This window comes from Athalia rosae, chromosome 5, assembly GCF_917208135.1.
Source record: "Athalia rosae chromosome 5, iyAthRosa1.1, whole genome shotgun sequence".
In the NCBI taxonomy this organism is placed as follows: Eukaryota; Metazoa; Arthropoda; class Insecta; order Hymenoptera; family Athaliidae; genus Athalia; species Athalia rosae.
The window spans coordinates 1,720,427-1,746,950 of NC_064030.1; the positions used below are offsets into that span (position 1 = coordinate 1,720,427).

General features: G+C 38.5%; 4 protein-coding genes across 7 annotated transcripts in view; all 4 read right to left on the reverse strand.

The window, feature by feature from the left end:
- Positions 1-16,564, reverse strand: part of LOC105691222 (eukaryotic translation initiation factor 5B) — a 57,454-nt gene extending 40,890 nt beyond the window's left edge. The window contains exons 1-13 of the mRNA XM_012409559.3: positions 14,119-16,564; positions 13,326-13,585; positions 13,079-13,237; positions 12,711-13,003; positions 12,424-12,631; positions 11,979-12,317; positions 11,693-11,899; positions 11,130-11,566; positions 10,807-11,024; positions 10,541-10,743; positions 10,198-10,463; positions 10,003-10,084; positions 9,745-9,926 (exon numbers count right to left, since the gene is read on the reverse strand). Coding sequence (XP_012264982.2) covers positions 9,745-9,926; positions 10,003-10,084; positions 10,198-10,463; positions 10,541-10,743; positions 10,807-11,024; positions 11,130-11,566; positions 11,693-11,899; positions 11,979-12,317; positions 12,424-12,631; positions 12,711-13,003; positions 13,079-13,237; positions 13,326-13,585; positions 14,119-14,165 — 2,901 coding nt within the window. The 5' untranslated portion in view covers positions 14,166-16,564. The remainder of the gene's footprint in view (positions 1-9,744; positions 9,927-10,002; positions 10,085-10,197; positions 10,464-10,540; positions 10,744-10,806; positions 11,025-11,129; positions 11,567-11,692; positions 11,900-11,978; positions 12,318-12,423; positions 12,632-12,710; positions 13,004-13,078; positions 13,238-13,325; positions 13,586-14,118) is intronic.
- A 523-nt stretch (positions 16,565-17,087) lies between these two features.
- On the reverse strand, positions 17,088-20,347 carry LOC105691252. Its single transcript, XM_012409597.2, has 12 exons — positions 20,098-20,347; positions 19,657-19,959; positions 19,428-19,516; positions 19,168-19,327; positions 18,951-19,075; positions 18,657-18,867; positions 18,410-18,563; positions 18,185-18,330; positions 17,941-18,103; positions 17,660-17,862; positions 17,417-17,541; positions 17,088-17,299 (listed from the first exon to the last, which is right to left on the reverse strand). Exons 1-12 carry the CDS (start codon positions 20,204-20,206, stop codon positions 17,156-17,158), a joined length of 1,932 nt encoding a protein of 643 aa, XP_012265020.2. The 5' UTR covers positions 20,207-20,347; the 3' UTR covers positions 17,088-17,155.
- Positions 20,348-20,359: 12 nt separating this feature from the next.
- Positions 20,360-23,758, reverse strand: LOC105691223. 2 transcript variants are annotated; one of them, XM_020855381.2, is made up of 12 exons: positions 23,523-23,758; positions 23,097-23,402; positions 22,765-22,953; positions 22,571-22,681; positions 22,383-22,495; positions 22,169-22,313; positions 21,977-22,068; positions 21,652-21,892; positions 21,208-21,531; positions 20,958-21,117; positions 20,600-20,739; positions 20,360-20,511 (listed from the first exon to the last, which is right to left on the reverse strand). In XM_020855381.2, the coding sequence occupies exons 1-12, from the start codon at positions 23,563-23,565 to the stop codon at positions 20,447-20,449; spliced, it is 1,929 nt and encodes a 642-aa protein (XP_020711040.2). In that variant the 5' UTR covers positions 23,566-23,758; the 3' UTR covers positions 20,360-20,446. The 2 variants fall into 2 exon arrangements, with proteins under 2 accessions (XP_020711040.2, XP_012264983.2); XM_012409560.3 differs by having other exon boundaries at positions 21,208-21,534.
- Positions 23,759-23,896: 138 nt separating this feature from the next.
- LOC105691241 (TIP41-like protein) lies at positions 23,897-26,214 on the reverse strand. Of its 3 annotated transcripts, none has more exons than XM_020855382.2 (6): positions 26,055-26,214; positions 25,624-25,824; positions 25,350-25,529; positions 25,028-25,250; positions 24,774-24,932; positions 23,897-24,656 (listed from the first exon to the last, which is right to left on the reverse strand). In XM_020855382.2, exons 2-6 carry the CDS (start codon positions 25,800-25,802, stop codon positions 24,441-24,443), a joined length of 957 nt encoding a protein of 318 aa, XP_020711041.2. In that variant the 5' UTR covers positions 25,803-25,824; positions 26,055-26,214; the 3' UTR covers positions 23,897-24,440. The 3 variants fall into 3 exon arrangements, with proteins under 3 accessions (XP_020711041.2, XP_012265006.2, XP_048511398.1); XM_012409583.3 differs by having other exon boundaries at positions 26,051-26,207; XM_048655441.1 differs by having other exon boundaries at positions 24,510-24,672; positions 26,051-26,207.
- Positions 26,215-26,524: the final 310 nt, after the last annotated feature.

The window sequence follows — 26,524 nt, forward strand, 5'->3', positions numbered from 1 at the left end:
ATTCGATATCGCGCAGCGCCATGGAATATGGGCACTGAAAATTGTTGCCGGAGAAAAAGGTCCTTGAATTATTTATTGATATAGAAATAAAATACTGTAACGAGTACGGTACTTCCTGTGGTAGAGATCAGTGACTACGAGTCGAGCTGACGGGCATTGGCCCAAGAAATACGGTGACGTTCGCGGAGGTAGTTGAGCCGCTGGTGGTATATACATACAATAATACTATAGGGTGTATTCACGTACGTACGACGTACGCGTGTATAGTTATATGTATTAAATAAACTCACGCACACGAACGCATGAATACACGGGTGTACATATTTATATACGTACGAAATACACACGGAGTCGCATTGGGCCTTGTGGAGTTCTAAAGACCCGAGAGGATAAGAGGATAAGAGCTGGATAAGAGGATAAGAATACATATATAAGGTGCGGGATAAAGCGAGGGGGGGGGGGGACAGTGGTGAGGAAAAAAAGAACGACATGCGAGACGGGCGCGGCCCAAGAACCGTCCGGTTTCCGGATCGTGATATCCGATCGCCCGCGCTATCCTAGCACGCGGTGCAGCAGTAGTTGCTTTTTCCGGTACGATTTAAACCGGAGCGTATTTCCGTTTCCGTTACAATACACGCGCGCACAAATCCGCTTCGCATGCTGCCGCGGATATTTGTCTTTTTTTCAAGTTTTTTTTTTGACGATACCACACGTCATGTTCGGGATATGTTATAGACCGTTGCGCTTCTTCTTACGCTGCTGCTGCAGCAGCAGCAAACGCCTATAGCCCCGAGTCACCGAGTACGATGTTTTGTGTCGACGCACGATACAAAATTCCTCACCTACCTACGCGCTCGCTCACCTATATGGAATACGCTATATCAACGTTATATATCTGTGTATACAACAGGGTACACAAGGTAGGTATGGATATAGGTGGGTAGGTAGGTGGGTGGGTAGTACAGCAGGTATGTGAATGCTATTCAATCGAGGGGGTGACCAACTTTGTTCAAATACCAAGTCCCGATGCAGCTTCAAAGCAGTTGCCATGCTCGCCAGAAGAATTAAGAACAAGCGACGAGTTAGAATCTAGGTTCTCCAAAACGGGGGCTCAACGTAATGAAATTACCCATTCAATTCCAATTCTCCCGACGCCAACGACGATAATCCCGATTCGTTAAAAAAATTCGTTCCAAAAAATAATAACAATTTATCTCCAAGATCAATGTCACGGTTTTACAAAAGTTGATCGTGTCTTTGAATGCGCGGATAAATATTACGTATGTAAGAATCCGTGAAAAAAAAATAAATAAATAATAAGATAAAAAGCAGCAGGTTTATGAATTCTAGCAAAAAAAAAGAACTTCTTTTTTCTTTTATACAGAAGTCCATATCGTATACATTATCAAGTCGTCGGATACCCGGTCGCCGGCAACTTGTAATAACGCGACTTGAAGAATATAATAACAATAATTCGCGATTGTGTCAAGGCAAGCGGCCTCCGTGTATTAAATATATACATGTGCATATATTTACGTCTATCACATATGTACCATATATGTATACCTGTGTATATACCTACACGTGTACATAAGTTTGTAGGCATTCCAAAGATATCGCGATTACCCCGTTCCCCTCCGAACTCGTGGTCTCGCCGCAACGCCTCGAGACTCGATCCATGAATTTCATTAACTTGATTTACGAATAACGCCCCCTCAAAAATTTCGCACCACGGTACCTCCTGATCATATTCAGAGAACTGGCCAAAACCAACTTTACACGTACGTAAATATACATGTGTATTATATCAAGCACGTATTTTAAAAACGCCTTTGTCGCGGGCATCAAATTTCTTGGGAATTAAACGCTACAAATTTCGTAATGAATAAATCTTCGCCTGGCGTCATACTCCGAGAATTGAAGAATTCCATTTCCAACGATTTTTCTCTTATAACCCCCCCGGGAGGAAAGATGTTCCCCATCGGATTCGATTCTTCGTTTACGATGAAAGGAGATTAACCTTTCCCCGAGTGCGGTTGCTATTTGTCTCCCACTCGCGATGCAATATTACAGATTACGCGTTGTTACGCGATAATATACAATAAATAAAATACGTGTGCGGAACGAAGGTATGATATAAGATGAAAAATACAAACAATAAGTTAACGAAGGAAAACGTTGGAGTAGATGAGACGAACCCGGCGTAGTTCTTGCTTTCGCAGATATAGACGCATCGGCAGCAGAGACGGCAGTCCGCCATTCACGAATATCTCCCCTGTGTACGGTTCTCTACGCCGAGACAGCGGGGCAGAAGGAGAGTAAGGGGAGAAACGCGGGTAGGAGGGAAGTAACGGCTCTCGTTCACTCGTTTATATTCATTCATGGCTAAAACAACTCCTCCCGTGATCAGGGCCTGCAGCTTGTCAGGGTTTCCGAGAGGAGTACGGGGCCAGGGGGCTGCACGGGGATGGGGGCTCGACGATCTGGATATACGGTGGATACGGGATGAGGAGGAAAGAGAAGAGTTCGGAGGGGGATAGACGGAACGACGACCGCCACGGTAAAGAGGGGGATTAAATTTAAATTGCTTCGCGAGATAATTTTGTGTGCGTAGGTATTTATCTATAATGGTGTACGAACATACGTACGTATACGTGGTTGTACCGCGTACGTACGCACCGATACCGACACGTACACTCGAGTCTGCATAAGATATCTACATCGTAAGCCATATGGAACACTGAAACAGTGATATGGAATCGTCGAATCGAAGAATGGCGTCGTGACGCGGTTCTTTTGTGTCAAAGGCGAGCTCTGAACGCGCGCTTAGTTTTCACACGTGCCCTAAATACCGGCGCCCGCGTCCGGAATGGAATGCTTTGAATCTATCCTATTAATATGTATACATATACGCGCGTATACGTATATATTTACTCATCCATATACCTATCCGTACGTGTACTTTTACAAGTTTAAACGTACGTCGCGGAACTTCATCTCTCTCTCTCTGACTTCGCTCGTTTTTCTTCTTTCTCATTTTATCATCTGTATAAACGCAGCTTGTATACATACGCATAAATAATGTTTGTAACGTCACTGTCGGTCGTAAGTATCATATTATATCGGTGGATGCAAAATTGACTAGCAAAATAAAAACGGAGAAAAGTAACTACGTATGTGTATATCGCAAAGAGGCGCGTGCTACTCCGTCTACGTGACGAATGTCACGCTAATATCTCTTTAATTCGCAGTTCTTTCAATCATATCGAAGCGATATGGTTTTTTTCTCTCTTTATTTATATAAATTGTTTTTGTATTTTTTTTTTTTTTGTCTGAGTTAATTCCTTTTCGTCATCTCTGAATCGCTTGTAGCAAATCTCGCGTGGTTTTTATATCTCGGACTTTTCATCCTCCATGTATCCGATTTCATGTACCTATAATATACGTGTATTTACGAATTACCTGCAACAGGCACATTATGTGTGCTACTTTATTTGGGATACGATATCATAAATCAGCGAACGTAGAAATAGATATCTGTGTAATCGCGCCAGTACATACACATGTATTCCTATGCAGTGGTCGAACGATGACGTCTACTGTGCAGATTCAAAAGGAGAAAAAAATGAGTAAAAATGGAAAACATGTTCACGTAAAAACTGGAAACTAGAATGCAAAACTATACGCCATAATCGTACCTACAAATGCCTAGCACATTTGCAGCAGCTGCAGTAGCGAGCCCGAGAGTGAATAATTAAATCATCTCATTATCACTCGAGAATATCACAGCGGTGGGCAACGATGATGACGACGACGAGTGATGAAGTGAATTAATTGAAAAAAAAAAAGTTGAATCGCATGAAAAATGAAAAGGATTCCTTTCATTTACATTTTATGAATTTCATGAGATATGTGATACCTTGAACTAGGAGAAGTGGGTATACATATGACAAGAAAAGAGGATGATAATACGAGAGTTGATTGTGAGTGACGTTCTCAGTTCGCGTTGACACGTCCGAAACCGGATGCGGAAGCGGAACCGGAACCGGAAGTACGTATACTCGTACACATGACATATACACGAACAAAGAAGCCGCTTCTCGACCGCACAGCTGGGCGTTTTATAGTAAACTTAACGTATAGGTTCGGTGTACAAGTGTATACGACGTTATTGCATCTATGCAGGAACTGCACCAGTCGTTCTTGGCGTTTATAAACAGGGTTATTATTACTATCATTATTAGTATTATGGAACGGAATACAGGCTGCAACGAATAGTTGTCTAATTGTGAATATATGTTAGAAGATCGGAGAATCGTGCCAAGAACAATTACCTATTTCTTTTTTAGTTTTGAAAGAACTTGACTTCGTATGGATCGCATTTGTCGTAAATGAGTATTAGTTCGAAACGATGCAGATAGAGTAATTAAATGTACCACCTACAAGACGAACAAAATTAATCCAAATCAATCGTATTGCGCGAAGTCAGGAAAACTGATCATCATCCAAAAGGTCTCAAAATCTTTGTATTGAAGACGAGGTATAGTGAAAATAGTGAATTTAGCGGAGAATTGATTTGATTGCGAGAAAATTCAATCGCAAGTTCGATGCACGTACGTGATGGAACAATAAAAAAAATCAAAATTCTGCCAAAAATCGGGAATGAAGGGGAAGTTTTGAATGTACTTGGCGCGAGACTGTACCCTAGTCTCTTGATGTAACCGTATCTCAATTATTGTCTGCATCGTTACTATACACTATGATAACGTAACAGGGTATGCATATATGTATACCAATTTCCTACGTGTGCCTGTATATTATAACGAGGAGGATATAAAGTGGTTTATACACTAGGGTGGGTTGAAAAAAAAATTTTTTTTTTTTATTTTCTTAGCAAGGGGGCAGAATTTGTACCTTATAGAAAAAGAAAATTTTCAAATGTGTTTCACAAACACATCTATAAAATTGACCGAGTTATCCCCATTTTTTCGCGATTTTTACCATAAATTTGAGGATATGTCTGCTCCAAATATTCGAATTTTTTGGTCTACGAGCAAACCCGAGCTAAGCTGGAATCAGCGCAGCCAGCAGCGTAGCGCTTTGTTGTGAGACGTCACCTTCAGGGCTGTGCAGAGGTGACGCCCCACAACAAACCGCGCGCCCGTGGCTACCTGACTCCAGCAAAGCTCGGGCTCTCTTGTAGACCGAGAAATTCAAATATTTCGACCCATAGATGGATTGCGACGAATCAAAGTGGGTCTACGACTAAAACCAATCGATATGTCTGAATTTTTCTGCTCCCAACAGCGGAAAATTGATGATTACTCGATCGATTGGATGAGTAGATGATTTTGGCTTTCAGATTTGGATTCCTGAGCTAATAATACGTGAGATTACCCTTGAAAAACCAAAAAAAAATCGATTTTTGAGCAAATAAAAAATCGATTTTTGGGCCAAAAGTAAAGTAGTTTAAAAATTGATTGTATTACACTTTTCTGACGTATTTTGACCTCAGGAATCCGATTCTGAAAGAAAAATTGACCTATCTTCAAAATTGACCGAGTTATCGCCAATTTTCAGCTTTTTGGGGTCAAAAATAAAAAATTCATTTTTTAGTCTATCTTAATGTAATTTGAGCTCAGGAATCTGAATCCGGAAGAAAAATTGATCTATCTGCAAAAATGACCGAGTTATCCCCATTTTTTCGCATTTTTTGGCATAAATTTGAGGATATCTCGAAGGGAAAAAATCGTAGCTCAATTTGGACGACGGATTCGTGTTCCTGAGGTCGAAATACGTAAGAAAAGTGCCATACGATCGATTTTAAAAAATAAAAATTTTTGGTCAAAATTTGAAAAAATCGTAAGGGGTACCCCTTGGAAAAATCTCAAATTTTGGCCAAAAATTTTTGTTTTTTAAAATCGATCGTATGGCACTTTTCTTATGTATTTTGACCTCAGGAACACGAATCCGTTGTCCAAATTGAGCTACGATTTTTTCCCTTCGAGATATCCTCAAATTTATGCCAAAAAATGCGAAAAAATGGGGATAACTCGGTCATTTTTGCAGATAGATCAATTTTCCTTCCGGATTCAGATTCCTAAGCTCAAATTACATCAAGATAGACTAAAAAATGAATTTTTTATTTTTGAAGCCCAAAAGCTGGAAATTGGCGATAACTTGGTCAATTTTAGAGATAGATCAATTTTTCTTTCAGATTCGGATTCCTGAGGTCAAAATACGTCAGAAAAGTGTAATACAATCAATTTTTAAACTACTTTACTTTTGGCCCAAAAATCGATCTTTGTTTTTGGCTTTTCAAGGGTAATCTCACGTATAATCAGCTCAGGAATCTAAATCTGAAAGCCAAAATCATCCACTCATGCAATCGATCGACTAATCATTAGGTGGAAAATTTTTTACTTGATATTTCGAGGTAGCCCACTCGTTTTTTAAATAAATAATTAATCAAGTGGGGTACTTTCAGCAATAAAAAATTTTTTTCGGTCAAAAATTAAGGGAAACATCTAAAAATTGTCTATTGTGATTGTTTTTTACTCAACTTCAATTTTAAGTAAAAAAAAGAGCATGTCATTTTTCGATTTTATACTTGAATTACTAAAATAATTGGAAAAAACATTTGGAAATTTTCTTTTTTCATAAGGTACAAATTTTGCCCCATGCTAAGAAAATAAAAAAAAATTTTTTTTTCTCAACCCACCCTATTATACACATCGTAATATTACTTCATCGAATCACGCGATAATCAATTTATAACGGGTAATTAATGGCGATATTCGATACTGAATGCATCACCGCTTTAAACGTGAAAGGATCTCGTATTATATAATACGATATTAATGTTTCTTTTGTAAATCGAATATTTCACGCTTACATCAATTTACGACATATCAACATCATAAGTGAATGAATTCATCAATTTGAATCAATATATACACCCATTTGTTTGATATAATCAGAATATAAAAATGTAAATAACTTCTAAAGATTTCGTGCCCATTATCACGTTTTTTCGTGTAATATCACGTATGTTTCCAATAAATAAAATAGAAAAAAAAGCGAAGTGGTAAATGAGAAAACGAATCGATAAAAAAATGTAAAGAAATTTAAAAAACTACGTATCGCGTAGCCTTCTCGCCCGTATCTAGACGGCGTTGAACGGCGGTTCTATTTTGTAAGTCCTCAAATTCACATTCCCAAAGAATTATCATAACAAGATTTGCGGCAACGCGAATCGTCGCCAAAAGTACCCCTGCAGAGAGGAGAGATACATATTCGCGAACAAACATTCAACGTATAAATAAATAAATAAATAAATAAGCGAATAAATATGTATTTTATACGTATAACGTATGAAAATATGTGACATAGGTTAATATACATACATTTGTTGGATATATGTATAATATATGTCTATATGGATATATGTATGTGAGATTATACATACGTATGAAGACGTGCGTACGTTTTGTGCGACGCTTGTGCGCCGCATGACGTCACGACCGCGAGCCAGAATGACCATCACAGTGGCGCAAGAAGGGCAAGGAGGGGAAGGAAGGAAGGAAAAGGGGGAGGAATACGTGAGGGAGTTAGGAAAGGAGGGAGCCCATTCATAACCTGGGCAAGGACGACTCCATCCCCCTCTCTCCGGCCGACCATTCGGAACACACATACACACATATTCATTCGATTTATGGATGTAAATACGTGTACGCACGGCGTGTGTGTGTTCGTACGTGAACGAGCGAACGCGCGATATGATCATATAAGAGAAGTCATTCTTAACAACATTTGATGATTTCGTGGAAAAAAACACGCGCAAAATAATAAAAAATTGAACATAAAAGAAATAAAATTAAAATTACAAATCTACGATCCGTATTATAATATATAGTCGCGTAGTTTCGTTGTTGAGTAACAAAAGCGTTACCGCTAAATCTAGGTATTGTAACGCGTAAAAGATGGAAAACATGTTATCCTCATCTACGTATGTTAATAAATGGTTTACGTGGAATATTTTCTGGAATTATCACAATATGGTAGTCAACAAACACAAACGGAGCGACGTGAGTTGGGCGAACAAGAATGAAAAAAAGATTGCTTGGTTCATTAACCCGAGAGGATTGATGAATGAATGAATAAATTTGAGATCCGAATAAAGTTGATGCACGAATCTAGCCAAGTAGCAATCACATACATTACACACCGTAGACGTAGACGTGTAATGTATGTGATTTTGAATTGAATGTTGAATATGAGAGTGAAAAATGAATAAGTAAAAATAAAAAATTAATAAATAAAATGTATGCCATCGGTACCATTGCAACAACTGCAGTAGGTGTGTACTTTATTTACAGTTGTTAAATTTTAACGTAGGCGCGGTGAAAAAGACGAGAGATAAAAACATGACAAATAAAAAGCTGATCTTTTTGGGAATGCCCTAATACGTGCATATGCCGAGATTATTATACCGGGTCAAAGGAAACAAGTAGGTGTAGGTAACTGCTGCCATTAAATTGACAAACATGCGCAGCATCCGCAGTGGTATACCTGCACTATAAGTATAATTAGGACCACGGGGAACGTAAAATGGGTCTTCTTTCAAAGCCCGAAGATCTTATCTACCCATTATTTACGCCCGATTTCCGGTCGTTCGTTCTTTTTTTACGCAGTTCCCTCGTTCCGTTCCGGGAAAATAGAAGATCATTGGCGTCGTTGCGTAGATACAATATACGCGTAGAAATCGAATGATTTTGAATAATGAAAAGCAACGAACTGTGCGGAGAAGGGCATGGAATTTCGATGTATGGATTTATTTTCAATCTGCCCCGGAGAATAACACTTTCGACGTTGTATTGAGACTGATTTTTATCTCGACGTTTTGAAAAAAGTCTAAAGATCTGGTCTATCAATTATTACCGAGAACTAAATTATACAAGTTCAACTCGACACGAAATCTTTCATAATTGCGTAGTCGTCATAGCGGTCAACGTGGTCTATCTACCTACTTCCGTCCGACTAGTTACGCGGCAACGTATCTGATATCTGTGTATCTACTAGATACGTAAATACCTAGGATAATATACATATACTGACGTACACGTATACATGAACACATTCACGGACGATGCACGAGGCGTAATAGTTCCTGGAGCAACTATAGGGTTTCGCGTGTTGATTTCAACTGCGGCTTTTCTATCTCGTACCCTATTTTTTCAATTTTCTTTTATTTTCCAGTTATCATTATTTGTGCAGCCAGCGGCGTAGTTCGAGATATATTTTCGCTGAAAATTTCATACAATTATTTATCAAACGTTCAACTTGCGCAATAGCTGAGCATACGACCGCGTGACTTTGATCGAATACTATTTTTAATGCGGTTTGTTTTCGTGCATGGTAAATAAGCAGGTAGGTAGAGCTAGAAGATTCATTTGGCCAGAGCACGGCTGGCGACGTGGCCGATCACAGCCACAACTACTGTGCGCAAGCAACGAGCCGTATCCTGCTAAACTGTTAAGAAGGAAGTGGCTGATTGGTGGTTGCCCCGCGTTCCAGCGTTGCTGCCTCGCTACCCTGCCCATTGGGTGACTGACTGACTTACTGACTGACTGTCTGACTGACTGACTCGATTGCTCGCTCACCAAATGTCCGGGCTACGTAAACGTGCATCTCTACTAGATGCACCCTAATTTATTGAATAATTAATTGAATAATTCGACTCACCGGAATTTTACTGCTTTTGAGAAAATCTAGTAGGGCTTCTAAGGCTCCTAGAGTTGAGGCTTGGACATAAACACCACGTTCCGCAAGTTTTATATGTCCTAGAGCGCTGGTCAACTCCCGGGCGGTTTCTTCCCTGAGCAATTCAACTTCGTCTGCCTTTTGTGCGACTTGTAGATTTAAACCTGAACAAAATTCCAGACAGACTTTAGAATCAATAATCAAGCCGGACAATGTGTCGCTACTGGTCATAAAGTTTACCTGCTATGGCTTTCTCTAGGTCCTTGGCAGCAATTTTGACACCTTGGGCTGCTTTTATTTCCCGATATTCTATGTAAGCGTTCTAAGCAGAAAAATTCGTCTGGTTGATAAGGTCGCATTATTGCCGGAAGCACTGCATTAGAAGCGATATTCTACGAATGTCGCCTCTTTGTAAAATCTCGTCTGATTATTTACCTTGACTCTGAGCTCTTTGAGCGGTTGCGGCATTAGTAAGGAGCGAATTTGTGTTACGATCGGTCCGTCTGTACCGGCGACTATCATAGTATCACCTTCCCGTAATGTGCCATTGACAAGAATACAGTCTATCGTCGTGCCTAGGCCGGGAAGGGCTTTCACCTCTAATACCGTTGCTTGTAATTCTTCACTGAACATAAGTCGCTTAGCCAACGGCCCTTGACATGCGTCAACCACTAGCCCGAGAAGGTTACCCATACCCTCGCCTGTTTGAGACAGAATTTTTTAATGGAGTCCCTTGTAATCAGCAATCGTGTTTAAGAATGATTATTCGTATCCTCACCTGTTACAGCACTGGTTGGGACCAATGATATGTAACTACGAGGATCTGGATTTTCATAAAATACTGCCGCGTTCAATCCTTGTTCCGCAAATTGGACTATTACTTCCTTTGTGCGTGCTTCGAATTCTCGCTGAGTATTGGGTGCTTGATTTTTTACTATATCCTGTACATCCTTCCGGCTCATTGTTTGCCAATCGTATAACCTGATGAAAATTAAATATTCGTGGTAATGGATCGAATAAGAAAAACCCATCATCGGAGCTCACCTATCGATTTTGTTGAGGGCAACGACGAACGGGCATTTTTTAGCTTTGAGCAAATTGATACTTTCGATAGTTTGTGGTTCTAATCCGTGCATAATGTCGACCACTAAGATAGCAATGTCACATAGAGAAGAACCCCTATTTCGCAAATTACTAAACGACTCGTGCCCAGGTGTGTCTATGATTAGGAGACCAGGGATCTTGAACTTCTTATCCGCAAACTGAAATATACGAAGTTATCAGAGCTCATTGGATTGGTATGTGATTCGGGAACGAGAGTGATAAAACCAAGCAAAAATCAGGGAATGATCATAAAAAAAAGTTACCCCTTTGACGTATCTAGTAGATTCTTGAATTGCCTCTATGGGGACGTTAGTTGCACCAATTTGTTGAGTGATGCCGCCCGCTTCTCCATCCTGAACGTTAGTTCTTCTAAGTTTGTCTAAAATTTTTGTTTTTCCCGTATCAACGTGACCTAAGACGCACACTACAGCTGCTCGAAGATTATCGAGCGTTTTATTTTTTTCCGCCTGAATCCTGCGAGTTTGTATCCTAATCCTGGCCTTTTCTTTTTTGCGTTCGGCATCGGTCATTTTGTCATCGGGTTCACTGTCCTCATCCGAGTCAGATTCTGATTCAGATTCGCTTCCGCTGACAGTATCCGATTCACTTTCAGACGATTCCTTTTTGCTCACAACTTGTCGCTGTTTAGTTGTTTCTTGCGATACCGGTTTCGTCGGTTTCACTATCTGTTCCGATTGATCTATAAGTCGAATTATGTTTGAAAAAAGCCCTCATTCTGACCAAGTTCTGCTTCACACAAGACAGCACCAAGCAAGTAACGAGCAATGCAATTCAGATGGAAATAAAAGAGTTCATAAATAGCTACCTTCTTCATGTTCCTCTTCTGTGGATTCAGCATCCCAAGAGTCCTTAACTTCAGCCTCCGTTTTCGGTTCTTCTGGCACCTGCTGATCTACTATTTCCACCTGCACTTGTTCAGAATCATCATTACTCTCATCTTTTTTTTCGTCATCCCTTTCTTTTTCTTCGGTGCTCAGCTGCTGTTTCACTTTGCTAGGTCTGACTCTGGTACCTGAAAACAAGACGAATAATTAAAATATTGCGCCATTCGAATAATCGAAATAATTGCAACAATTAGGAGTTGCACTCACCCGGCCTTGCTTTCTTCTCGCCGACATCTGGCAAATCTACACCCTTAGCTTTCAGAGCATCAATCATTGCCTGTGCCCTTGCTCTGTCCAACTTTTGTTTATTGGTAAGGAGTTTTCCTTCTGCCTTCAATCGCTCTTTGCGCTGTTTCTCCTTCAATTTCTTTTTCTCTTTGCGTTCTTGCTCCAATTGCAACTGCTCCAATCTTGCAGCCTCCCGAGCTTCTTCTTCCCTAACTCTCTCTTCCTCTTCACGCTGCAATCTCTCTTCATCCTCTTTGAGTTTCTTCAGAGCCTCCTGCATTGCAGCTATAGTTTTTTTGGCTGGACCTTTGCCTTTTGCTGTGATCAATGGTTACATTATAAGATCGTGAAAAAAGATATTCTAACTACACGGTATAAGATAGCTAAGGAAGATTTAAACCAAATTACGTGTTTTGCAACATACCTTTGTCCTTTGGATCTTCCTTGGTTCCCTTTTTTTTCTTCTTCTTTCCATCTTCCTCGGCGACGTCATCCTCACCACCCTCCTCACCTTCCCCATCCTTTTCTCGATGTTCAATCTGCTTGTCAGCAGGTTTGGGTGCAGCTTTGATCTGCTCTGTCGACTTTTCTTCCTGTGATACAGTGGTGCCTTCAGACTTTTTCGCAACCTCCTAGCATATGCAAGAAAGTCGAGGTTCAATAATTAGGCCCACTTTAGTTCCCTTAATCGCTCGTGAATGGACTACTTACTGCTTTTTTCTGGGCTAATTTTTTCTGTCGCTCTCGTTCTTTCTTTTCTTTCTTTTTTTGTGCAGCAGTTTTTACAGTTCCACCTTCACCTTCGTTGTCATTTATCTCATTATCTTTATCTTCAAAATCATCTGCATCCTTTTGCTTTGACTTGGTAACTGAATCGTCGGTCCCTACAACCGTCACTTCTTTCACTTCAACTCGAGTATCTTTCGTTTGACCAGAATATTCCAACTCTAATTCGGCTAATACTTTTTCTATGTCATCATCACTGTCATTACGCTTCTTTTTACCTGTGAACCAGGAGATGTATTAATGAAAAAACTTGTTGCTCTGTCTAAACAGATAAAAATTATGATATTCATTACCTTTTTTTCCTTTCTTTCCTTGGGGCTCTTGTTTTTTCTGTTGTTGTGGTTTAGCTTTTTGTATTGTCACAGTTTCCTCAGAGTCATTGTCACTTGATTGTTCTATATCTTCATCATTATCATCTCCCTCCATCTGAAGTAAAGCAAATCCACCTTTTGCTAAAATTGGAGACACAATTCTGTTAGTAATGAAAAATTATATATTTGAACAAAATATCGACACTTCTCAAATGTCAGCATTATCTACCTTTTACGTTTTTTTTAGCAACTACTTTTGGTTTTTCTATCTCAAACTCGTCATCTGAATCTTGTGCCTTTTTTCCTTTTTTTGATTTTGCCTTAGGCCTGGGCTCTTCATCTTCCGATTCATCTGCAGATTCTTTCTTTTTACTATCTGTTTTCTCAGAACTACCATCAACCCCCTGCTTCTTTTTCTTGTCCTTTCCTTTGGCTTTAACTTTCACAGGTTCATCAACTGCTTGGTCTTCCATATCAACATCACTGTCCCTATTCATTTAAAATGAATCAATATTGAAAATCAGTTTTGCATACCGTATGAAATCTTCATGATTAACAAATTGTAATGATTGATCAATATCCAAACAGCAAGGACGAATAATTCTAGCAAGATTATGCCTTTCTAAACCAGTCTCTTGAAAATAGGTTAAGCTCTAGAAATTGAAATGTATGCAAATATTTGGGTCTACTGTTCGGAACATGAGACTTGACTAAACAAGGGTTGATTATTGATGTGTCAGGTCTTTTAGAAAAAAATCTTGAAATGAATAAATGAATAGATAAATAAATAAATGGGTGGAAGTAACCATTTGTAATCGACATAACCTATATTAAGCGGATGACATATGGTTCAATGATTGTTTGGTTCGAATCGTAGAGTTCATTGCGGGATAGTTCATTAAACAATGAGATGAATTTTTATGATCATGTATGGTGTAAAAGGAATGGAAGAACGTTTAATATTTAGGTAGTCGACCTTCAGAACACGCGAAATGGTGCAATCTGTCTGAAAATAAACTCACATCTCCTCCTCCTTGCCAGCTCGTTTCCCTTTCTTTGCTTTACCCATTTTTATCTATGACAACTTTTTTGATAGCTTTTTACGCGTATAATATTCTTTCACAGCAAGTTTTTTAAACATGTAAATGGAATTAGTCCGTCAGCGATGATCACGAGCACCGGTTTTTACACGGAAGCCCGGTGGGGACATCTCACTGACTCCATGTGTCGATATTCCGAACTGCATCAGCGTCGATATACAACTATCCGCGTGACATTATTTTCAAATTTGTAAAAGAATTTATGAAAAATGATTAAAACATTGTTAATCCTTAGTTTATTCTGTCCCCATCAGGCTTTCGTAGCAAGGTCCCGTATCAACCGTAAACATATGATTCGTATATTAAAATCAAGGATCTGGAAAAAAAAACTTGGAGAGTTCTCAGAGACAACGGATTTCTGAAATCAGAAAGCAAACTGGATTAGTAGCTAGAGACAACCTGCAAAAGACATTTGATTAGTATTAAAACTAATAAATTGGATCACGAACGGTAAAAAAAAGTCTGATTAGTATCGAGACTGAGATCTATCGAGTAGGACCTGTAAGAAAATTTTATTGGCGTTAATTCTAGTGAATTAAAAAACTAACAATCTGAAAGATAAAATTTTGTTTAGTAGCTTAAAAATAATCCCGTGGAAGTCAAGTACCACGCACAAAAAGGTGCGATAGTACTTGATTCCTCACAATTTTTCGGTTTTTGGGTTTAAAACGCATAAAGCGTTGACATTTATGTTTTAAGTGCCAAGTCTGCGCGCATACGAGCAGCAGCAACGGAACTTGGGTTTTCATTTTACTTTAAATTCCTGGAAGAAAGTCTCTCAAATCAAGTTATTAAAGCGCCTTGCAAGATGGCAAGTCACGCTAGTCATTGTTTTAAAAATGGCCCAAATGGGAATATAAAAAATTCAATATACTAACACATAACATGCAGTGATAACATGCGATTCCTCCTCCTCGCGCTTTACCCGTGCGAGCAGCGTCAGAGTTGGAATATTTATGCTATTGGAAATCGAAGTAGTGCAATTTTTAATCGCATCCTTCTATTCCCAATAGAATAGGGGAGTGGAAAGGAGAAAGGTTTACAAATTTGTGGCGTGGCGGCCGGCGATCCTCTTTGACGCGAAGTCTTCGGCTCAACGTCCACCTCTCTTCCATACACCACGATGGTACGGAGAGCAAGAGGGACGCATTTTGCCCATTCCAAGTGAACACAAATATTACAGGAAAGCAGAAAACTTAGTTTATTTAATTTGTCTGATTGGGTTCGTGAATTATTGGAAGGCTGTGGAATTGCTGTGGAAAGAAAAGATGTACATACTTCCGATTTCTTGCCTGCCCATTTAGTTAAGCCCACATCCCACCCAACGGTTGAAACTATTAGTTGCACACTCGCGTACACACTCCTCATACATGCCAAATAGAAACCCTTCGCGATGCATGAATTTACCTATACCTGCCTTTCACCTATATTTATCCAAGAAATGATTTTACTGACGAAAACCCCGATTCATATAGAAATTGATACTATGGTAAAGAACCACCGTTCGAACGACTAAATTTTCTGTACCGTTGAGTGATAGACGCAAAGAAATCAATCGCTAAAATTTGTTTTAAAATCTAAAAGTACCGACACGCCACATAAAATGAGGAAGGGAATTAGCATTGTTAAAAATAAATATTGTACAACGACCTCGATGCCAGTGTTCACCATCGTGTGAGCTGGCAAAGAAATCGAGGAAATCTAAGTGCTGGGACTTACCCATCGCTGCCGGTACCAAGACCGGACCCGATCTGGTTCCAGAGATCAGGGGTCTCGGATTTTACCCGGATGTCTCTGCATCCCTGATGACTACAGCTGTGTAGGGGGTTGAACCATTGTATGTTGAGTATAGTGGGTTGAATGTAGTCAGGGTGGTACGATGAGAAGTTGAGTATGAGAATCACAATACGCGGTAATTTTTGTTGCGGAGCAGTTTGAGCGGGTAAACGGAACGTTACGAGTGAAGCCGAAGACACCCGATGAAATTCCGTTGCAGAGAAATTGAGAGAAAATTAATGAGATCAAAACTAATAAATTTTCGTCGTAGAAAGAGCGGTGATCCAGTACGAATGCTCCTAGATATTTGTATGCACCGATTATGCACTCCAAATCGTCTGCGGAGATGCTCAAGTTGCGGGAAGAATTCGAAAATTATTCACAATGGCTACCGGCTCTAACTTGTTGCGTCCAGTATCGCCACTATTGATATGTATCACCATTTTCAATGCGTTTGATTCAGTGGCGTTAAACACGTCAATGAGTCAGGATTCGTTGTTTGATTATCACAAGATTCAGAATTCGTTAATATAAGGTAAAGTTCAATTCACAGCGAGTTACACGGAGAACAACCAGAAGATTCGAAGTTCGACGGAAGAATGGCGTCGCCGCGCAGCTCCGTATTAGTACCACACAAAATGGCCGACGACTCCGCACGAATCAGGGGCCGCGTAGAGGCGCGCTGGATCTCGCGACTTTCGCTGACTTTAATACGACGTATCACCATTTTGAATGGTTTTAATTCTTGGGCGTTATGCACGTAAATGATTTGGGATTCTTAAATCGGTTATCTCAAGTTCAGAATTCTTCAATATCGGGTATGTGCAGTTAAATTTACAACAAACTACGTAGAGATCAACTAGATTACTAGACGATTTGAAGTAAGCCAGCGCTCTGTGAGGGGTCCCTATCATCGTTGACTGATGATTGGCTACCGTAGTGAACAGCTGAGCAGCGCAGCGATTTTCGAATCAAATACGACCCGCGAAAAGTCACATCACGATCACCAAGTTTTTATCTTATGATATCTCTTATAAAATTTATCATAAATTTCGGGAGGGTGGAAAAACAGGATTCGTGATAAATTAACATAAATCATCAACACGGCAACTAGGTACGTTCAATTCTTTTATTTCTACAAATCGCATTTAGTCCCGATGTTTCATGGCTTAGTTACCGTTGTCTAATTATGACTACTTGAACTGTTGTATAGTATTGTAGGAGTGTTTACTGTCATGTCAATTAAATCTCCATTAGAGTTAGTGGAACTAGAACTTCTTCTAGAATCAGTCCCTGTTATAGAAACGGTGTTCAATGAGTAGGTATCCTATAAAAACAAAAATTTCGAACTCAGAAACGAAAGAACTTAGAATGTGTGGAGCAATTTATCAGTAAAACGTTGTATGTTGCACGCTCTGATTTCTACTAATGAACAAAAGATTACCATTTGTGGTCCAGCTTTGAGTCGTTTAATCGCGTACAGAGACCCTGCTACAAGAATTAATAGCAAGAGGCCTACTCCCATTACTATTCCAGTTGTTGCACTAGCAGTCAAAGACTCTAAATTTGCTGAAAGAAAATTATGTATTATTAATGAGGCTCAAAATCTGACTCAAATCATGATGGTTCATCGTTCTTGTTCTGCTTTCAAGAAATCATTATCTACTACGTAATAAGTAATAATTACTCTCATGAATAACACTTGGTTCTATGACATGTACAGCAATTCTATCCAATGCTTCTTCTCCGTTTCCACCCAGCAGGAGGCGGGCAGCGCATGTCCAATTACCAATGTGTTTGGATGAGGCTTTGTCAACTTTTATTCCACACCCACCTAAATGTAAAGATTCACCACTAAACCAGTATCGAGTGCCTTCAAGTATTAACGGGCTAAAAATTATTTGAGAAAATATTTTATCATCAGCATTGTGATTTAAATAATGATTAACATAATTTATGATTCATTACTTGTTCTCTGTTATTTCATCACTAATATGTATTCCAGTGCCATCGGGCATAAGAAATCTGCAATATTCAATTGAAATTTTTTCGGGCACAATTCTACATTGTAAGCTCAAAGATTCATCACGTGTGACTTCAATTCGGCGATTCTCAGCTGCTAGAGGTGTATCTGAAATTATTATTTGAATGTGCTTTGCAAAAATATCCACATAATAATTATGATTTCTCCATCGCAAATTCTATTGGATACCTGAGATCCTAACATTTATTGCAGTTGTCAGTTCAAAACCAAGTTCTTCAGGTCCCATATGACAAATCCATTCTCCATCATGACTCATTTCTGAAATATATATTTCTAAGGCGCACTGTCCTTTTCCAAACCCATCACCAATATATCTATTCAAAAAAAATCGTATTAATTGAAGCCAAATTTGCTGCTTCTAATGAGTAAGAAATATATTTTGAATGCTCCTACTTGTATGGAGCATCGGCTTTTGTCGATCTTGGATCTGGATTAAATATTGTACCATCTGGGGCAACCAACCAGCAATAACTAATTGAAACAGTAGCTTCACATCTCAGCTGTAACTTTCCTCGTAAGTGTGTGACAGACAATTCAGTGGGCAAAGCTTCGATTAAAAGTAGTATAGGACTTGGTCAGTAGTCTTCTCGTGCAATAACATGAAAATATGATTTGATTCACACAATTGATATAATTCTACCTCTAGCCATCATAGCTCCACTAGTGTGACTGTAGATTTGGATTATACTGCCAAATGGTTTTTCATCTTTCACGCCAACAGAGCATTGCCATTGTCCATAATCCTCTGGCATTGGAGATTCAATTGTCATACCGCAATAGCCATTCTCTAGTCCAGCTCCAAAGTATGAATATCGGCCATTACGCAACCCTTCACTCAATCGGAACCCAATCTGACAGAAACATTCATCATATCAATTCGAATTACTTAAAATATGTGTTGCATGGAACAAAACATAGCTATGGTCGACTAAACCTTATCATTGTCAGCTCGAGAAAATCTGCAGAAGTCTAAGCTCTCTTCGGAATCCTGAAGATAGCAATATGCGTGTATAGCATTCGTGGTACTGTCTTGTATGAACCCAGAGACAAGTTTGTCATCTAAAAATGGATTCATGTTATGAAGAATTGAATCTACTCTGCAGATTAGATTTTATCCAACTTTGTCTCAGAAAGTAGATTGCATAACTTACGATACACATTCAATTTCACGTGGGCAGTGACTTCCTGTATTTGGCCAACTATGCCAGCCATCCCTATCCAGTTGCCTTGAACAGCCAGGGTGGGTTGATTCAAATCAATTTGACAGACTCCACCTACTAGTATGGTCTGTTCAGAATGGGGCTGCTGAATCTACAGTCCAGATATTGAAGACCCAGTCAATAATTATCGAAGTATGACGCGTCTTGGATCTAATATGCAGTATATTAAAATGTAGAAGGATATATCTCACGTTACAATATTCAGTATTTTCCTCTAGGAGCAGGGTATATGGTAGACCGCTTTCGATTGCGACCTGTATATCTGATGGTGTCACTTTGTCTGAAAATAGTAGGAAGATAATTTAGCAGAGATTTATGAAGGATAAGTAGGCTTTCCTGTGTATCTGTACCAGTGTATGTCATCGTTTGATTCCATATTTAACTAATTGAATAGATTCGCGCACGTATATACGTACATACCTAAAACTTCAACGAAGGTAACATCCACAATGGTTGTGCTATCATTCTTTGCAGTCAACCTCCATGCCCCTGCATCTAGTTGTGTTACGTTTTTCACTCTTAGACCACATTCTCCGTTTTCAGTCCAATAACTAAGTCTTCCACTGCTGTCAAGCTCAGTGCTTTCAAGATTATAGGTCGTGAGCAAAGGGGTTTTCACATAACAAGATATATTGTCAGGTAATATTCTTGTTAAGCGAAGCTGCATATCTTCTCCCATTCGAATTTTCAAATTCATTGGCAATATACGCCTTAAATCTGTCGCTAAATTAATTCATGCACAGAAAATTCATGATTTATGTAATGTGATCTAGAGTATTCAAATGGGTATGAGGAAACGAAATCACCAAAATCCTCCATACAAGGGTAATTTAAACTATTATGCGTGATGAATTTACTTACAGGAAATAAAGGGAATTAGTAATAATCCCACGCTTATCCAGATATACGTTTTTTCATACATTGTAGACTCGTACCATTGAACAACCTGCTGATTATTGACAGTGAGCATACATGCTCGCACAATATTGGCAATGGTATTATCTATTTCTTATCGAGCTAATCAGCTAGCCCGCAAGACGATTAGCCAATGCATCAGAATATCTATCAGTTGGCAAAACACCTCTTGTTAAGAGGACAAAAAGTGAAAACCGCAATCATGGTATCAATGCCGAACTAATCAATTTATTCAACTATCATATCATTCGAACGATATACACATATCAAACTTTCTTAATCAAATCTATAGATATCAAGTAATTATAATTCGAATTATCAGAGCAGCTATCAGAAATACACTCAATCCCAGTCTAGGAGCTGAAAAGAAAATTTTATGAATCCATCATTATTAAATTCGTTAGTTGAAAAGAAGTATATCTCTCAGTTTAGTTAAAAGATTGATTACCTGAACTGATTCTGAATGTATCGGATAACTCGGGACCAACTATCTGTAATTTTCCAGCGCAAACCCAATTTCCGATATCAACAGCTTGCACATTGCTTATGATAATTTTGCATGTACCTTGTGCCAGATCTCCAGTGAAACTGAAAATGAAACCAAAATATAAGAAAACTCGATATTGGAAGAGATCGCTTTTAGATGAACTAGTGGAAAAAAAAGTCACTTCACATGACTAAAACACTATCATTAATCAAATCCAGCTATTATCCAGATTGGATAAACTAGATAAAATGTCTAGCGACATCAACACTAAAATCGTATGATTTTTCGTTTCCCATACGTCCAAATTTTGAATCCATACCTGTATTTAGAGTCGTGATTAGCATACATGGCATTGATTCCAACACCATCAGGTCTAATAAAACGGCAGTATGATAATGCCTTAGCTGTATCTATGACTGCACATTGGACAGTTGCTACACCATCAGTTTCTTCGACTGATACTACAGTCAGGGTGCTTGCTAAATTTTGATATTTTTAGAATAAGCCAGCTGTGAAATCTTTGGAAGAAAAATGGCATTGAATTGCTATTAAATATAGCTATTACTCACGCGTTACTTTAACAGTAATATTTACACTGACATCCCTTTCTTTTTCTTCGATACCCATATTACATGTCCAAGTACCAGCATCATCATAGGTGGAGTGTGTGAAAGTGATTGCACATGAACCAAGAGACAAGCCACTTCCAGAATAAGTGTATAGATTGTTATCTGATGTGTCAGGTGAAGCTGAATAATAGGAGCCATTTGGGTGTTTAAACCAGCAATAAGTCAGACTTGTCAGAGCACTACATGACAATGTCAGAGATTCATTGTAAACGCTGTATGCTGTATATGAATCCGAAACAGAGATAGCTGCAGTAGAAGCACGTGCTGCTGAAATATTCGAAAGTCAGTTCTCAAATTCATATTACAGAGAAACACATTTGCCACCATCATTAAAAAGAGTATTTGTCATGGAAGGAAGGGTATTTAAACCTAATAGGTACATACCTCTACTGATGATTTCTACCTCTTCAGGTTCACTTGCTATCACCGAGATATACCCAATTCTTATATCACTCGAGTTACCAGTATAGCACGTCCATGTTCCATAATCATCACTTGATAATTGACGTATCGTCAAACCACATGTGTACAGACCATTGGGATCAAAATATGGGGCATACTTTTCATTACCTACACCAAGTACCATAGAAACACCCAAACCAGTCGGAGATACAAATCGACATACCTGAAATATAAACCATAATCTTCTTCTCAGTACATCTGTGTTAAAAAACCAAACTCAGTATAACAAAAGTCATAAATTACCCACCTCACTCACAGTATCTGGAACTCTGCAGTATAGGTCAATTGCACCTGTGGTTACTTTATTCTCATCAGATGTGGCATAAATATATGGAATCTCTGAATAACAAATAAATATTCTGGAGTTATGGTATCTATTTCATTATGCAAAATAAGACCAACTACCTAACTTGGTCATTCGATCATTGGCTTGCATTACCTTGGACATCCAACTCGATAATATCTACTATTTCAGTGGGAGAGCCCTTCAAACCAGTTGATGCAATCCACGTTCCATTGTGCTGTGAGGTGACCACTGACAGATTGAAACTGCAAGCTCCGGCCACTACTTGCGCTATTTCACCCTGAATAAAATTTATAATGCTATCTCATCAATTGTATAATTTTTATAATTTTAATTTGTATTTACTGACCTGTGGATCTTTTAACTGGCAATAACTAGCATTTTCATTCCCGATAGAGTCGTTTAAAGTTTCTCCCACGACTGGAGTGAGAACTGCCCGCGTATCAGCTAGAGTGGAGAAATCTGGAAAATACGTAGAACTTTGAGTTCATTGGAAAACATTGTATATTAGAAAATTTATTTCGAGTTTGTTCGTACCTTCAACTTCTACAAGCGTTCTAGTGTAATACCAATGTGTAGCATTCACAGCTGCTGACAGCTTCCAGTATCCTACTTCACTGATATTTCTGATTTCGACACCACACCAGGCTGCAAAAATCATGTATATGTACATTTCAACTGTGAAATTCAATATTTTTGAGAGATGCGTAGTACTATAAGACAATACTTACCATCTGAACTTGGACTCCACTGTTTAATAGAGCTACTAATACTTCTGCCAAATTTTACCTCAACTTCTTCACTTCCAGGAGGCTTCAAGATACAAGTTTGGACAGTTCCTCCATTATTTGGTAGAAATATGTAGACGGTCGCAGAAGCAATGACTTCGATTGTGCTTGACGGCCAAATGTCTGTTCTCTCTTTGATAAAATTATTTGAAACGTGAACAGAACATGCAAATTACGCGTTGTTTCAACTGTTAGATTAGCTAGATATTGAGAGCTACCGCACCTAGCCCACTATGCCATCGGACATATCTGTTTGTAGCAAAACTAAAACAAACCTTGGACGCGTAAAATATATGTGTTTTGGTAAGAAGTGCCATTTGTGCTGGTTATATCCAGTAAGTATGTTCCACTGTCAGAAAAGGTGGTAGAATCAATGGACAGCCCACATGTTCTGCCATTCGTCTTGCTTGAGACTGTGTATCTTTCATCAACTTCAGTTATGATGGTTTTGTTTGGTAGCAATTCATGTATGTTACCATTAGGCAGAGTTACCAGACAGCTTTCGATCCTTGTTTCGGTCACAGTATATTGGAAAGCCTTGGATTCAGTAACGTCGACTTCCACTACCGTTTGGCCTTGGCCTGTGTAAAAACGTAATTAAATAGTGTGCAATTAATGTTAGCACTCTGAAATATAATTGATTATGAATTTTGTCTAGTTCATTTCGTATGTGCTAAAATAATTTTCTCTCCATCACATACCCAGCACTAGGAAGGCTGCAAATGAAATTAAAAGGAACCACATCACAAATATAATAGTGCTACCTACTGTAGGTTTAATTGGTAACTGAAAGATACCTGGTCATATCATTCAGTATCTTAGTTAAATTCACAATCAACTCTTAATATATCCATGATTTAGCCCCCCTCCCAAATGATATAGTTGTAAAGTATATTTCACCACACTCGAGTTTGATGTCTATCAGGTATCCATATGTCGGTATTTTTGACAGAGGTTTGTACATGATGTGTCAAGTAATCCTAGACGTGATTGCTGATACAATTTGATAACATTGTATTTTATCACAATAATTTACTGTATAAACCATGCAGAGATATCAAGTATAAGACAGTTATTACTTTATTATGTATTTTATTTTTTCGATGGTACAAATAAATTTTTTTAGCGATGGCCAATGTAACACTGAGCAAATAGCAAATAAGTTACAAATCAAGAGAGGGATGAGAATTCAAGCCCTGGCCAAAATGATAATGATGTATTTATAATTCTGACAATTGAAATAAATCTATAATAAACAGATATTCTATTATTCGATAATATGCTTCTACAACGATTTGTGTGAGTTTCTTAGTTGACACAATGACTTACGTTAATGTAACTCAATTATGAGGAAATTATTCAAGTTAAATAGTGACAAGTACGATTGAGATTTTATTAACAGTGAACTGAGTATATACATGTTTACCTGATGTGAAACAAAGTAACATGATATGAGATGTAAATCCATTGATGGTGATGGATAGAAGCCACAGGATCACTTCCTTCAACACTTGATTTATTTGATTTTGGACACTTGGTATCCAAATTTTTCCTTGTTCTGATGATGACTTTAATCAATTATCAAATAAGACACGTGGCACCATTTTAATAGATATTTTCTAATCTTTAGTGTCGTTGCTTGATGAACTTATAGCAGGATCACGTGTATTCTCTGAAGTCGAAGTTGGTTCACTTTGTTTATCAACATCCGTTGGCCTGTTTTGTGGCAGAGTTTCAACAAATATTGCAGGGATAGTTAACTTGTGTGATTTGTTCACAATTATGGGTAAGTATTGAGCTATTTCATTAGGTTCGGTAAAAAGTACAGGCGGTACCTATAATGGAAGAAAACTGTAATTTTAAGAAGAACGCATCGACATCAATAATGAAACATAGAATGAAAAAATATTTTCATATAATGAACTTATGTAAGACACATGAATTCAACTTACATGCAAGTCTTGAACTTTGGCTTCTCTGGATGTAAATTCACGTAACAAGAAGTCCTGACCAAACTCATAGAAAAGTCTTGTATCATTTATTCTGAGCATGACATTGTCCACTCTTAGAAAATATCGCAAAAGGACAAAGAAACTGCTTGGCATTACTCGCTGTATTGAATATGAAACAACAATAGCTCATTATGCGATAATCGTTTTACAATTAGCTATTGTCAGAACTGGGTGACAGAAAAAAGCAGACTCACAATTTTTACAGAACAAACAGCGATTCCATTATCATGTAGTTCATCTTCAAATAGTGTTAGGTCGTGATAGAACAAAATTTTTTCTTTCTGCTTTAGTTTGTTCACATCAATTTTATCAATCGTTTCCTCCACAACAAAACCAGTCATGGTCCCCATGTAATCTGTTGTGAACGTCCAGTCAAAAGGTTTTATTTTCTCTTCGAGATATTCACTGCTTTCTGACCTGATGTAAATTTAGTCATAAAAATTACTTTTGTGGACATGACAACTAATGTTATCGACAATATCTTGAAAGTCATTTGAAATATGACTGACAGTATACCTAGACTCTTTCCAGGCTTCTGCACAAGCTAACTGAAGATTAATTTTTCCATTAGACACTCGTCTGAGCGCATCTAGAGCATTAAATTCTATGACAGCTTTGTCATTGTACTTTAAAGTTAATACATTGTTTGGAAACACCATATCAGGCATATGAGGAAGATCCAGGGTTCTGTTGAACCTGTAGCGTCGATTCACAAGATGTGATTAATTTCTTGTGTTGCAAATCAGCTTGTTACATCATCAAATAATAATGGAGAGTAATAATTACTTACACACAGAATTGGCATGCATCTACATCATTGTCTCCACAAGCATTTGTGCTGCGGGAGCATTTAGAATGGAGAATGTGAGATTGTGTGTATTTCAAATACCAGGGAGGAAATGTATGTTCCTCTTGATTAACAGGAAGGCGAAGGATATCGATGCCTCCATGAATTTTCACTGTTGTCATCTTTGTGATGTGCACGTAGAATCTATCGGTAGAAAAATCTAGCGGTAGATTTTTATGACTTATCTACCAAATGACAGCTACGTCAACTAACAAATGTTAGTTGTAAAGGACTCCAATCAATCTGGGTTATTTACATTTGTGATTCAGGACAACTTAACCTGTGCTGTACAGCAACAAGTCAAATACTGACAGGGATTTGACATAATGCCTGTATCTGCTTATGAATACAAAATACCACAATTCCTTACCTACCACGTGTTGTAAAAAAATTGAAACATACAGGGAATCATCAGTTCCCATTAATATTTGATAAACCACCGGCCCATTCGAATTTGGACGATTGACTGCGTTATTTCGGAATGCTGCAAGTAAAATAGCGCTGACAGATGATTCCAATGCAACCACTATCTCAAGGGCGCGGAGAAGTTCTCTGGTTTAGGGGTACTAACGAAGATGACGCTACTCGTACAATTTTTTATAATTTGCCGCAAAATGAATAATAATTTGAAATTTATCGTATGCCCACGTGCTGCAGCAGGTTGCGTACTCTCAATGTAATGCAACACGATAATTCAGGTTCTGCGAATATCTCATCTACATTCCCAATTTACTGCTGTAGCTATTCCAGCTCATGTTAATTATCGCACTTCTATTTAGTTCAATTTCCAGAAGATCTATGCAGCATTAGAACGCGGCTGCGTGTTGCGATAAGCTACAGCAGT

Bases quoted from the DNA above. Each gene is read 5' to 3' on its own strand.
- LOC105691223 (XM_012409560.3), bottom strand. From the start codon at position 23,565: ATGTGGTTCCTTTTAATTTCATTTGCAGCCTTCCTAGTGCTGG. The intron at 22,314-22,382 runs GTCAGTAAATAC...AATTTTATTCAG, and splicing joins GCCAGTTAAAAGATCCACAG to GGTGAAATAGCGCAAGTAGT. The intron at 20,512-20,599 runs GTAATCAATCTT...TTTTCTTTTCAG, and splicing joins TACATTCAGAATCAGTTCAG to CTCCTAGACTGGGATTGAGT.
- LOC105691241 (XM_020855382.2), bottom strand. From the start codon at position 25,802: ATGACAACAGTGAAAATTCATGGAGGCATCGATATCCTTCGCCTTCCT. The intron at 25,530-25,623 runs GTAAGTAATTAT...TCGACGCTACAG, and splicing joins GATGCATGCCAATTCTGTGT to GTTCAACAGAACCCTGGATC. The intron at 25,251-25,349 runs GTATACTGTCAG...AATTTACATCAG, and splicing joins GAAGCCTGGAAAGAGTCTAG to GTCAGAAAGCAGTGAATATC.
- LOC105691252 (XM_012409597.2), bottom strand. From the start codon at position 20,206: ATGCTCACTGTCAATAATCAGCAGGTTGTTCAATGGTACGAGTCTACA. The intron at 18,564-18,656 runs GTAGAATTATAT...TTTTAATCGAAG, and splicing joins TGGAGCTATGATGGCTAGAG to CTTTGCCCACTGAATTGTCT. The intron at 17,863-17,940 runs GTAATGAATCAT...AATAATTTTTAG, and splicing joins GATGAAATAACAGAGAACAA to CCCGTTAATACTTGAAGGCA.